Source organism: Columba livia, chromosome 4 (genome assembly GCF_036013475.1).
Source record: "Columba livia isolate bColLiv1 breed racing homer chromosome 4, bColLiv1.pat.W.v2, whole genome shotgun sequence".
Lineage (NCBI taxonomy): Eukaryota > Metazoa > Chordata > Aves > Columbiformes > Columbidae > Columba > Columba livia.
The window spans coordinates 69,906,062-69,920,297 of record NC_088605.1 but is presented as its reverse complement, the minus strand read 5'-3'; the positions used below and the strand labels follow the sequence as shown (position 1 = coordinate 69,920,297).

The 14,236-nt window shown below is 45.3% G+C and overlaps 1 protein-coding gene across 1 annotated transcript in view; it reads left to right on the top strand.

The window, feature by feature from the left end:
* Window positions 1–653: 653 nt before the first annotated feature.
* The window catches only part of ANK2 (ankyrin 2), a 365,851-nt gene continuing 352,268 nt past the window's right edge, over window positions 654–14,236 (top strand). Inside the window, exon 1 of the mRNA XM_065062198.1 lies at window positions 654–1,022. Within this exon, the coding sequence (XP_064918270.1) occupies window positions 951–1,022 (72 nt within the window). The 5' untranslated portion in view covers window positions 654–950. The remainder of the gene's footprint in view (window positions 1,023–14,236) is intronic.

Sequence of the window (14,236 nt, the reverse complement as noted above, 5' to 3'; positions counted from 1 at the left end):
AAAGTCCCAGTGGCACCAGCCTGCTGCTCCGGGATGTCCTGGCTGTGGCCACCCACTTGCTGGTGGCCTCTGGGGGCACAGCCTGGGCTGGGTCTGTGGGGAGAGCGTGGGTGCGTGTGTGTGTGGGAGCTTTTTCACAGAATCACAGAATGTCAGGGATTGGAAGGGACCTCGAAAGATCATCCAGTCCAATCCCCCCGCCGGAGCAGGAACACCCAGATGAGGTTACACAGGAAGGCGTCTAGGCGGGTTTTGAATGTTTCCAGAGAAGGAGACTCCACAAATTTGTTGGGGTGTATGGCGTGGGGGGGTGTGTGAAGAGCGGCTGTGTGAGGGTGTCTTATGTCTGCGTGCGGTGTCTGTGTGTGATGGATGTCTGTGTGCCGGTAGCGGTGTGCATGCCCACGGAGGGGTGTGTGCGTGTGGATGCTGGTGTGGGTGTGTGAAGGGTGCGCGTGTCCGTGTGCATGCCCGAGGGTGTGTGCCGGTGGGGGTGAGGGGGCTGTGTGTGCGTGCCCGAGGCGTGTGTAAGGGAGGGTGGGTGTGAGCGCGGTGCGTGTGTGTGCGAGGACGAGGCGGGTCCTCCCGCCGCCGCCGCCCGCTCGCCGGCAGCCGCGGAGCTGTCCGTGATCTCATCGGGAGCCTCCGCCTCCGCGCCCCCCGCACCCGCCGCCGCCCGCGGGCACCGCGCCGGCTCCGCGCCCTCCCGCACACACGCACCCCCACCCGCGCAGGGGCCGGGCGTGCGGCCGCGCTGCAGCACCGCCGAGGCAGCGGCACCGCCGCCGGCCGGCTCGGGAAGGTCACCTCCGCTCGCCCCCCGCGGCGGCCAGCGGGGCCGGGGCGGGCGCGGGGCCGTGAGCCCCGGCATGGTGGCGGCCGCGGGGCGCCGCGGGCCGCGGGGCTGAGGAGAGGCGGGCGCCGGCGGGAAGGAGCCGCGGGGCGAGAAGATGGCTTCCCCCGCGCCCCCCGCGCCGGGAGGCGGGCCCTCGCCCCCCGCCGGCCCGCCGCGCCTTCGCCAGGTGGGTGCGCGCCGCGGCGGCGGCGACACGCGTGTCCGCGCCCCCGCTCCCCGCGTGGGGCCGCGCCTGCGCGGGCGGCAGGTGCGGCGGCGAGTGGGGGGGCGCGCGTGGCGAGGGGCGCGCGTGGCGGAGCCCGCGGAGAGCGGCCGCGGCTGCGGGACGGGGCCGGTGCGGCTGGTGGGGCGGGGGGCGCACGGCGGCTTCCCCGACCGCCCTGACCTCCCGCCGCCCGGGGAGAGCGAGGCAGCGGGGAGGGGGAGCCGCAGCCCCGCTGGGCGGTGAGGATGGTGAGTGGGGACGGAAGTGTTGGGACCTGAGCGACCCGAAAGCAAACCGGCAGTGATGGACGGATGCTTTTCCATTCGCTGCTTGTCATTCAATTAAAACCAAATCCCCATTAAATAACAAAAGCCCCCCCGGCCACGCCGACACTGTTTGAGGCAGCGCACCTGGGCAGGTGTGCCCGTGCAGTCACGCGCAGAGGAACGCGCACACACGCGTGTGTGTAACTTCACATGGCTGCAGCAGTGGTGGTGCACCGGGATGCTTTATGGTGCATTACTGCTGGAGCAGAGCGCTTCGAGACGCATGAATAAAATCTTAATTAACGTAATGCAGCAATTTTCAAGCGACTGTTCCCGCTCTTGCAACACTTCTCTGCTTGCATCTGTCCTCTTGCAAGAAGAGAGCTCTGGTTTGCGGTGGCTGCTGCATTAATTTACATTTTGAACGGTGAAGTTGGTCACAGAGGTTGTTTGACATTCCCGGCCTGCCTGGGTCAGCGCCCACACCGGTGAGGGGCAAAACTGCTGAGCTGCTGGGGTCCTGGAGTGTTCATGCTACGAGCATTTTGTGTCTCCTGAAAATGGGAGAAACAGAAATGGAGGGACAGCACTGGTGTGTTCAATTTGCTCTTTCCTGCTAAGGCTGTAATGTTACTGCAGTAAGATTAATAAATAAAAAGCTTTTGCAAAGGAGGATTCTTGATGAATAATCAGATTAGAATAGTATGTATGTACTCAAACATAAATCCAAATATAAATACCATCTTTTTTTTTTTTTCTTTTTTTCATTTTCACTGAGAAGCCGGTGGTGTGGTTGACGAGGAAATATGAAGGGTTTGCAGTTTGGACTTGCGTCTGAAAGTTTGGATGCGTATCTAAACTTGTCAGCCCTGTTACACACTTGAAGTCTGGGCTGGATAACTTAAGCAAAAAGGCCTTTGTGTGGGTTTGCTTCTGACCCCGGCTGGAAATAACCACAAGAACATCCTCCCCTCACCCCCAAGTAGTTTGGCACTTCCTGTTCCCTCCCCTGCTGGAAACTGGAGGGAAAAAGTGTCCTGATTTTAGTAGCTAAGTTTGTGTTTAGGAGAGAGGAAAATGATTAGGGATCACTCAGATTCCTTGGCAGTCTTTACTAGGTGCAATTGGCAGAACCAGCAGGAGAGGAAGTCCAGGTAGACAGTAAAGGAAAGGCCAGGCCACAAAGACTCCCCAGATCAGGGATCCTAATGAAATCTGCGTTTTGTTTGCATGTTATATATTCAGTGTGCTCACAGGAACCAGGTAGGCGGCATCGTTCCAAGCAGCGGATGAGACCCTCTGTGACAGTCCCTTCCCAGGATGATCCTGCTCGTTTCAGACCTTTGGTTCGCTCCTCAGCAGCATGGGAAACACGAGGTTTCCAGTTATTTATAATAGCAAGCAGTTACCACTGTTAATAGTGCTTAATAACAAGTGGTTGCAACTGCTTGTGGACACAAAGGGATGGGAAGCCCTGCTAGACCAACAAGCTGCTTTCAGCTCAGTAGTTTCAACCGTGGGGACAGTTTGCTTTATTGAGAAGGTGATGCAGAAGTCAGGTGGCCAGGAGGGCAAAGGCACGCCTTGTGTGCACTTCGTTGCTGGAGAAAAGCTGGACCTTTTTGAGAGGAGAAACTACTGTAGGTGGCTTCCTGTGCCACCACTGTTGTCCCTGGGTTTTTGTCTGATTGATGCCCGAAGCTGGAGAAAACGAGACAGGACTGACACAGCCCTGCTTAGCAGAGCAGGTCCTTGGAGCTGCTGCAACCAGGGGCAAAGCTGAGCAGCCCCCGCCCTGCGCTGAAATACACCTCTGGGCAAGGATCCTGAAAATCCAGTGGCAAACCCAGGCTGCCGAGCTCTATGTTTCTCGTTGCCATCTACTGCTGGGATGTACAATGTTGCCCAGCAGTGGCTGTGGTAGCTGCCAGAATTACACCCACCTGCAGACAGTTCACATGGGATGATTTCTGCTTTCCAGTCCAGCGCTTTGCAGCAATCTGAATTGATTTCTCATAGGGTTATTCATTTTACATGAGAATGAAATGACAATGTAATATCCTGAATTAGTATGTGGAAATCACTCATGAAGAAAATTGACTACTACAGCTGTTTTACTGTCTTCCCGTGCATTTTATCCATTCTATATTTAGAAATATTTTTAATTGCATTTAGGAAAAAATCCCTTGGCAGGCATATTTCTGCTCTATGGCTGTGGTAGTCTAGTATTTATTTGGATTTTTGCTGCTCTTCAGTAAGAAAGCACCCATACAGCTTATTGGGTGACCTTCACAGGAATTTAAAAGTGCGTGAATAAATGCACAGAGCCACTCGAGATCAAAGTGAAGAACACAACAATGGCCAAAGTCAAGCCATCTTCCTATAAATCACTACCAGCCTCCCACTTCACCAAACATCTCTTGCTTCCTTGGGAGGGAAGGAGAGTATCCTTGAGGGTAGAAAACAAAAGGGAAGCGAACACATCTGCTTGAAACCATTGTACTGTTTTGTTGTCACAACACACTCATTGCAATAGCTCTTAATGAAAAGTGAAATCAGCAACATGCTGAATTCCCGCTACACTGAGGCCTCTCAGAGGTCCTTGAAGCTACTCCTGTCTTTTGGCTTGGTAGCAAAAGTCACTGAAGAAGCTGTTTGAACCAAAGTTATATTTGTGGAGTTTTTACTATGTCTTTCAGTTAATTTAAGAGATCTGTCCTTAATATTAAATATATATTGGGGGGTCCTTGTGGAACTGAAGCTATGATTTGCATCTGTTACCTGTGAACCTGTTTTAGTAAGAACTGTATTTTACCTTAAACACTTGAGTTGTACCATTTAGGCTGTGCCTAAAGTATCTCTTGCTGAATCAAGTACTGCACTCAGATACCAGTTAAATTTGTTACATAAAGCCTAAGAATGTATCAAACAAAAAGCAAAGCTTTCGTAAATTTCCTAAATTACACCATTGGAGACCACAGTGTTTGGAATAGGATGGATGTTGTTTCTTTCATTAGTAGTCATATGGGTTATTTTCACTGTTTTTCCTTCTAGTTATCAAGGCTTTACTTCTCTTGTTAAAAGAAAGTTTAACAGTTTATCCTCACATTAAATATATAACCATACTAATAAAATTTGCAACCCAAATACTAAGTGTCTTGTATCACAACCCTGGATCTGTAGAAGAAACAAAGCAACAAAAATAATATCGAAGGGAAATACTGGGATGCTGTGTTGATGTTGTGACATGGATCTGTGACCTAACCAATGGATTAGAAATTGTTCAGACTAAGGAAGAAATGACTACAGGTACTAAAGGATAATCAAGATCACAATACGGTTCAGTTCTGGTCCTTAAAATGACAAAAATATTTCAGTGAGGAATCCTATTTACTTTGGAGCTGTGATTTTATGAGAGCGTGTTTCTAGGAGTAAAACAAAGCAAAAATAAACCCTTCTAACTAACTGTTCCCTAGGAAATATTTTTAGTCCACTGAAATTGCAAGCTGCCTAACTCATTAACAGGAAATATGTACAACAGTAATTATACTGTTTACAGGGCAACATAAAATTAGGGTGGTTTAGTACTTTGGATTTGAGCTGAGTGTTGAAGACAAACAGATCAGCAATGCTAAAGTTTGCAAATACTGTATTAAACAATACAGTTTTTATGACTTAGTGAAGAATTTAAAGAACACTTTTACCAGAAGAGACGGAATATTCTTTCATTATTGTAGGTGCTTTGAAGGGCTGAATTGTATCTAGTGACTTCACTGCATTCTAAAGGGAAAAGTGAAAATTAAACTGACGTAGAGGTATCTAAATGTATTATACTGTGCAAGCAGTTCAGCGTATAGACAGCTTAGAAATGACATGTCAGCCATAGAAACAGAGTCAACGGTTGAGCTAGGCCAGAAATAGGTTTTCAGTTTTGTGAAGGTGTTAGGTGCTCCAGAGTTCTGCTGCACCGCATCAGGACAAACCTTTCAACATTCTTCATGAAATAAAGAGACAGATGCCTAAACATATGTTGTACATCTTGCCTGGATTGTGATACATGCAGCTGTAAACACCCTTTCTGCCTTGTCTGGAGTAAGAGGCTGAGATGGGGATTCCCCTATCACTCAGACTGGGGACCTTGTTTGAAAACCAGTTGTCCCGTTGTGTCCCACTCAGCGTCATCTGCGATGGCACTTAGACACTGCTGTCCTGCGCCTCTGAGCACGCATGAATAAATCGATGATCTTAATCCATTGCCTGATGTGAAAAGCAGGTGTGCAGGAGTGTCTCACTGTGATTTAACTGATCTCGGTTGAAGTTGCTTATCATCAAGCAATGTACAGCGGACACCTAGTCATTTTCCTGATGTCACACCATTATTGATCCCCCCGAAATCCTTTAATTCCATATAATTCTCTTATGGTAAAAGACCTGTCTGTAAAATGATGCCTAGAACTAGAAGGCCTCTTTCTTCCTATATAACCTCTCTTTTTTTCCAAATGTGGTTGGATTTCCAAATATGTCCAGGAGGACATACAGGATTCTCGGGTGCCAAACTCATGGCTTGGAGTGAGAACCAAAACTGGAGACAGAGGACCCACCATGGTGTTCAGAAAAAGACTGCTTGTGTGGACATGGGAAGATGCAGAACAGAGCTCCCATCATTCTATTTCTCCAGGGGTGTTTCTGTAGCAAAATTGTCCTGCATTGCAAAACCATGAAAGCAAGACATTCACTTGAGTACTTAAGAGAGAAGAATGTGGGACATTCAGATTTTACCCAGTACCTCATTACTGGAAGAGCCAAAGTCACCACCAGCAGTTGAGATCACTGGAAACAGGGAGTCTGTCTGGCCTTGTGTATAGTGCCAAATGTGACTCTTGGATGCAATAGCAAATCATCTCTGTGCTCAAGTTATACAGTTTTTTTAGCCTGTCAGATTACATAAACTCAACAGATATGCTCTAATTGGTATCAGGTCTCCACCTAGGGGTTTGACAAGAATCTATTATTGGGAACACTTTGGTGTGTTGGACTACAGGAACTAGTTTTATTGTTTTTGTTTCCTTTTCTCAAGGATTTTCCCCCCACAACTCTACTGGATTTTGTCCCTTTTTATATTTTTCTCTTGTAAAAGAGGAGAAAACTAATGCTTCTGAAAACCCACATACCACTGCAATGTTAGAGATGACCTCTGGACCATTCATTCTACTGACTGTTCATATACTACTTGGAGTGCCTTGGTGCTGCCTTTTCTAGCCCAGTGCTCTTTGTGCCACAGTCCCAGGCTTTTCCTACCGCAGGACATTCTTTGTTCCCTACTAACGGTGGGATTTGAGGATATTTGAGGCTTCTCTTCCCTGGGTGGTTTGGACTGATGTCCCTCCCAGCCCACCCTTGCAGTAGCTTTGTTTTGGACACTATGTTGTTTGCCTTCACCACTTGGCTGGCATGGATTCTAGTTCCATAATTTCAAAAATTAGATTAGGTTGAATTCCCCATTTTCAAGGATTCTTTGAACTTTAATTTGATTCAAGCTTATTTTTAATCTTACTTTCTGCTACTATGAAGGATTAGAAGTCATTTGTTCCAAACTAGAATGACTTGAAAATCAGCATAGTGAAATACTTGCTTAGGCGTCACAGCGCTGAGTAAAGAGAACATCTGTCAAAACACACATTTCTATTTCAGTGAACCCTGTGTGCCATATCAAAGGAAAAAAAGGAATATGTCTTCTCACTGATTTTAAATGATGAAACATAACGCATAATGAACCTGTTGCATAATAGATGTAGGGTAACATAGGAAAAAAGTAATTACAGTTAGTGCATAAATGACTACATGTATCTATATTACATATAAAAATTACTATGCTGCAGTGTTATTTAGGCTGCAAAGTCAAGCACTTAGTAGTTACAAACTAATAGAATTACGGACCGTGCAGTGTTAGTTCTGTCCCCTTAGTGCCTGCCCTTTACACTGAATTGGGCTCTGGAAAAAAAGGCTTAAGTGATCATATAATTAGAAACTGAATCACAATATATGATAACACACTGTAGGGTAACAAACATACTTCTGCTACGCTGCCGGCTTTGTTAGGCTCACAATCAAGAAAAGGGAAATGGTAATTTTTGAAAGCTTGCTTCCCAGCCAATGTGAAGGGAATTCATAAGCAGAGATTAAAGGTAAAGCTCTGGCTTCAGGTCTTTACCGCAGCAAAGTTATCCTATCACCTGGGGGCTGGGCCTTGGCATATGGTTGGACTGCATGGAAATTATCTAATCCCTGGAGGAGAAGTGTGTGTATATAAGGAAGGTGAAATCTTTTAAAGTGTATTTGTGTTTCAGTCACCTGAATACTCTAAACAATCCTGAGGCAAGCCATGGAGATACAGGAGCTTTCGAAAAAAACAGCAAAAATGCTCCGTAAGAAAAATCTGGTAAATGCAAAATTACAGCCAATCCTTTATATTTGGTCCCATTTCCATGACACACAGTAACCAACATGTAAAGCCTACAAGACTGCATGACTGTGGATAGGTTACATTTAGCCAAAGGAGCAGTCTGAAATCCTGCAAATTAGTAGATCCTTTCAATCACGTATGAGATTCTAAAATGAGGGAACTGTGGTGAATTGTCCTGATTCATGCAGAAAATGCGTGCAAAAATTTGTTATGAAAACTACTTTAGTCTGAGCTAGCATTTTTAGTTATAGAAAAGAGTGGGGAAAAGCAAAAAAGAAAGGAAAAAAGTAAACTGAGTCCCAGGCAATAGGCATTAAACATCTTCCCAGACTGAGTTAATTTAGTAAATATTGTCAGGTGCCCTGGTGTATGTGTAATTTCAGGGTATCTAAACCAGGTGGAAAGGAACTGACAAGGTGGTGTGCAAATATTATGACTTACTCCCTGACTAAGTAAAACCAGAAGTTGATGAGTTTGTATGTTTCAAAGGGACAGAGCTTCCTTGGGGAGACCTTTACAGAGAGAGTCGTCAGGCATTGGAACGGCTGCCCAGGGAGGTGGTGGACTCACCATCCCTGGAGGTTTTTAAACTGAGATTGGACATGGCACTTAGTGCCACAATCTAGTCAATGGACTGGAGTTTCACCAAGGGTTGGACTTGATGATCTCTGAGGTCTTTTCCAACCCAGTCAATTCTGTGATTCCCTGGGCAGCCTGGAAGACCCCCAAAAATAAACCCAGCAGACTAGAGCAGGAGACCATTTGCTGCTGAGCTGCGCTACAGTTTTGTGCTGAGGAGCAAAACCACTGAAACCCAACCAGGCTGCTGCTGGAACACAGGCTGAGGGGGTTTTGGGGGGACAGCATCCCTGGAGGGCTTGGGGAGCCCTGGCTGATGGCAGCCAGCCCTCAGGGACAGTTAAGTCTCACTGTGCTCCACTAAAGTCAATATATTGATAATATATATTATTCTTACATGCATACATGTGTTTACAGTTGGCTTGGTTCTTTAGGGACATGAGGAGAGGCTAGCTCAGCCACACAAGGGGACCACAAACTGTGAGGGACATCATCCTGCTTAGAGTCCCAGAGAAAATATTCTTGTTACTTTTTTGTTGGCCTGACCTCTTACCCCTCACAGCTGCTGGCAGAGCTGAGGGGTTTGCTGTGTGGTAGCCTGCTCCCAGCCCAGGAGCCTGCTTAAGGGCCGTGGTAATTACACCCAGCTGCTGCTAATTGTGAAGCAGCTCGTCACACTCGGGCCCTGTAACTGGTGCACCTGGTCACCTCACACGGCCGTTGCACAGAAGGTGCTAGAAGCAGCAGAAAGTGTTGTATTAGCAGAGCTGCTGCCTTCCTATGTGCAGGGGAGAAGCTGTTCCAGGCTGGCTGCTCATGGGTGATCACAGAGGTAGAGCTTTATTTTCCTTTTAATATAAATGTTTAAGAAAAAGTGATGGAGTTAAGGATTTGAATTTGATGCTGATTTCTGTGTCAGTATTAGAACTACTATGTTTTTTCTGATGCTATGTGGTTGCTATTGAGTTTTTCTGCGTTCTTTCTAATTCATATGTATATAAATGGATATATATATATCTATATACATATACATTTTATATATGTATCTTATGAAGAGTGGAGTGTTTGAGAGGGTCTTGCTTTGTTTGTGTGTATGGTGTGTGTGGGGTTTTCCTTGCTTGTTTCTGGCGATTCCCTCCCTTTCAAGATTTATGTGTGATGGGGTTACCCAAGTCTGCATTTGGCTGTAGATGTTAATTTGTGTGTGTGTGTGTGTGATTTTGAGGAGCCCTTGGGGATGCTTCTTGTCTCAGGGGCTGGGTGGGTGGGGGGCACGGAACCTTCTGGGTTGTGGTGCTGTCCGCCATTTTGTGTGGCTGTGTGCTCTGGTTGGGGTGTGCTCGGACAAGAGTGGGAACAAATACCACAGCTTGCTTTGGAAAAAATAGCTACTGCATGCCTCGTCTCTAACCTAACTCGGCTGTTAAGTGCTGAAGAAATAGTGCTTCTTAACAGTAAGTAAAAAAAACCCCACTGTCGAGGGTTAAGATTGTGGGGTGACAATAAAACCCTGGCAGATGTATTGTTAACCTCCTCTTGCCCCCACTCCCCCCTTTTTGCCCCTCCCCCTCCCCTCTTCCCACTCAGGACAGGCAATTGGGAGGGAAAGAAGGACAGAGAGAAGAGAGTTGAAAAAATTAACAATGTTTTACTAATGCTACTAATAAGAATAGAGAAAATAATACAAAATATACAAAACCAATATTGAAAGTCTCAGCAACTGCAGAGCTGGCAACCAAAGTCCTGGACTGGACTCTGCAGCCAGCCGGAGCTGGATTCAGTCTGTCACTAGGCCTCAGTTCACAGGGACGACTAGCAAGGTCCTCTCCTAATGTCGGCCATAAGCAAAAGAGAAAAAGCAAAGGCAAAAGGGATGAGATTCTCGTGACCTCCCACCTTTATATGAAGAATTCACGTGAATGGAATGTTATACACAGTTGGTCAGTTTCTTGGCCACCAGTTTCTCGTTGCCCCTCTCACGAGATGTCCATCCATGTTTATCAATAAGTTTGCATTCCATTGCTAGGTTTACCAAAGCATGTGTCTGGTTCTCCAGGAAAATGCAGTTAATATGAAGGCTTTAGCTGACAGGCAAATTCACTAAAAGAGAAACTTGATTTAACAAAACCAGGACACCCACAAATAACAAAAACAAAAAAACTCAAACAAACAAAACCTTCCAAACTCACCAAAATGAAAAACCTGGCCCTTCCACCCGTGTCCCCCCCCAAAAACAAACAAACAAACAAAAAACACACCCTCAAAACAAACTTTGTGACCTTTCTTTGGGCTAAATACTGATCATAATGTATGTTTTCTGGAAACACAACTTGTCACTCTTAATATTTGTAGCTTTCTTGCTTCCCAAGGTTAGATCTTTATAAAGTGTGCATGTGATATCACTGGATGGTATGTTGAGTGAAAAGGCTGATGTTATAGCAACAGAAAAGGAATTTTAACATCTGAGCTTATCCTTGGGTGTCTGTCTCAAACTACAGTCACTGCGAATATGCCCTATGCTCTGCTGGTGATCAGAGAACTTAGCTGGGCATCCTCTCCTTCTGCTGGTGTGTGTTTGGGTTGGGAGAAACCTCTTCTATGTTTATAAACAGTAACTGGTAAATGGGCTGTAGAAGTCTCCTAGTTAACTGTCAATAAAGGACTGACTAATGGAGTGGGGGGAATAGCCAACTAAACACAATATGTTCTCTTTTCATGTCTGCTGGCCTTTCTTTCTCTTTTTTCCTTAAGTGCCAGATTGTCCTTCCTGGGATCGTGATTAAGCTGGGAACTGTTGTATTTAGCAGAATGTAGACTTCAGGATGTAACCATATTCTGCACTCTTCATTCACATTCTTCAAAAAATGAAAATATTTAAGTAGGGAGTTAGAAATTGCTCTTTTTTTACCCTGTGGAGGCTTATGAACTTGGGTGGGGAAAAAAAGCTATATTCAGAATGCACTGTTGATGCACAGAGATTTTTAGAACAATGCAAACGGGCATCTGGCTGAAATTATCTGACAAAGTTTCTGTCAGAAAGCTTTAGAGCTGAAAGCCAGGCCTTACTAACTAGAAGTGTCAGGAGTAATACTGTCCAGAAAACGGATTAAAAGAACAGTGCTGTGGATTTTCTGAACTGCATCGAGGTGGAACTTTTCTTTCAATTTAGCAAAAATTATTTATTTTCTGATAATAATTTTAATGTACTATAATTAAGTAACGCAGGGTCCTTGACATCCTGACATTTTTCTGATAATTGGCTGAACATGCAAACTAGGCTTGTGGTTGCTAAACCCTCAATGGGCAGCCAGTAGCAGTAGCATGGTAGCTTTGCTAATGAGATTATGGCAGTAATGTTAGAGTCGTGCTTCAATCTCCCCCCGCCTCAGAACACAAAATTACACCTCAGAGAGCTGAAGGGTTTGCAGGAGTCGCTTTGGGGAATACTATCTAAATATGTACTTTTTGACAGTTGTTTAATAATATTCTAGAATAATATTTGTATCTCTTTTCCCTCATTCTGTGCCATAACTGCTGGTAACAATTATGTACAACTGCTCTGCATTTTTAGATTTAGTCAAGCTAAAGCTGTGGGCAAGTTGTATATGACATCTGAGATTCTCAACATGAAGAAAACTGGACTGTGTTGAGCTGTGGGACTGCACGGTACTCAAAGCACAATTATTTTTTGTCTCTGAGCAGTTTTTGGGTTGTGGTGGTTTGTTTCTGTCTGGTCCTAAAGTGTTTTGATTTATCTGCAGAACTAGGTTGTTCCTGTGAAGTATTAAGAGTGCAGTATGTAAAGAGGCAGTCGAGACTTCCTATATTAAAGGAATCTTTGTTTATGCAACAAGGATTCACTCCTCACCACCTCACACCCCCCTGCAAAGCATTTTGGAAAAGTGTTTGCCTTGTCTTCTACTGGTGTGTACGAAATGGCAGCTACAGGGGATGAAGCTGCTGACCTCCACTTTCAGGAGTTCTCCTTCAGTGGTGTTTTGACCATTGATAACCAAGGCAAGTTTCCACAAGTTATATACTCTATTTAGAATTAAACTTGTCCTTGCTGAAAACTGGTAAGAAGCCTTATGAAATGCATCCCTTTTTTAATTTGAGCTTTATTTATATGTTGCTTTATTAATTAAGATAATCTAGGTGTTTTAAGATAACTTTGCAGTTAATTCTGAACTAAGGTGTTCTGTATCTGATCTAAGCTAGTAACTGACTGTTAGATTATGTGACCAGAGCTCTTCGAAACGTACTTTGTACGCTGTTTCAGTGTGCTTACAGCTATGTGAATCCTCCAAGACGTTTTTGTTTATTATTTTTATCTTTCTAAAATCCAGCTTTCCCTCCTCCTCCTGGTGTGGAATGGCTGCCAATACGTGGTCATCCGTGACCCTCAGCCGCCGCTGCTCTGAGGAATGCGCGTTTGGTTCCAGCGGCGGATGGCGGGGGCCGCGGTCCCCTCTGATGTGCTCTGTGCACGGACGTGTGGGCGGCGCAGGAGCTGGCAGGGAAATGGGCAGGACTTTGTCGTGAGTAGAGCTCTCGTGACTCTGCAAGAGCTTTCTGGGAACTTGAACTTGCTCAGGCTGGATGCTGGTATCCTGGCCTCGATTCAAGGCGGTATTTTAGCTCTTGCCGAGAGCAGCAGCTGGTCAGTGCACAGAAGCCAAAGGCGGCTGGTTCGCCTGAGATAGCAGACGGGGCGTCACATGCTGCATTTACATCTCTTGTAACGCTGTAAGCTTTGAGAACTTTAGATCCAGATCCTGTCACTAATAATTTAGTCTTGGACTTCCTACAAATAGTTTCTTGTATCTGAACCTGACCTTTAATGAGAGCATTTCTGAGAATTATGTCTGTAGCAGCTGGAGATTTGTACTGGAAATGCCCTACCTTGAATCATTGCTGGGTTCATTGTTGTCTTTGTACGCATTCTCTGCTGTCTCCTGGCTGACTGGTACTTGATGAGGTAGATGTTCCAAGCAATTTTGGGACTCTATGATATGGATGATGTCAGAGCAAACCTAAAAAAAAAACCCAGAAAATAGGGCTGGCACCCCTCCTTTCTCCTGGTCTGAATTTTTCTGACTTTGTCCTTCATCAGGTATTAGGAGTATGCATGACAATAATTGATGCCAAATATGCCATTGCAATCCTATTTTTACACATCCACTCCATCCCCTGAAAAGCAAGTATGTCAGCACAACATTATTCAGGCTTTACTGAGAGCAAGAAAGTGCTGTTCCTGAGGACCATAATATGCTGGAAGTAATGGGTAAGTAATGGTTCTCTCCTTGCTGGGTCAAAACCTTCCATGAGTGATGTGCAATCCCAAGGCTGAACGTAGCAGAATGCCCCATTTTTGATACTAGATCAAATTTTCTTATGTCGCTGTTTGCAAACAGCCAAATGATTTTAGGAAGGTCTTTAGAGCAAGAGCTCACATTCCTGCTATTTGAGCACTCATTTCTGTTATAGCAATAGTAAGCTGTTATATGTGTAATCTTGTATTAAAGGGGAAAATTTATCTTCAACAAGTCTTTGCTTTATAATATTCATCACAATGGATCAACTGCTGAAACAAAAAACAAAGCAACAGATTTGATTTCTAGTAATTCTTTTAGAGCAATTATGAAGTTCTAAGGATGCAATTGGAGAAAATTATTTACATGTAAAAAAAGGGGTCAAGAACAACAGAGGATCTTACGTTTCTGTGGCACTAAAAGGCAAAAAGGGGGCGGTCTTACGGGTCTCATAATGATGGTTGAGTAAGTCAGAGCAAGTACTGAGCAAGAAGAGTCGCATGTAAACACCTGGAAGTAAAAGTACCTCTGCAAAACTCCTGTTGGCTCCAGTGA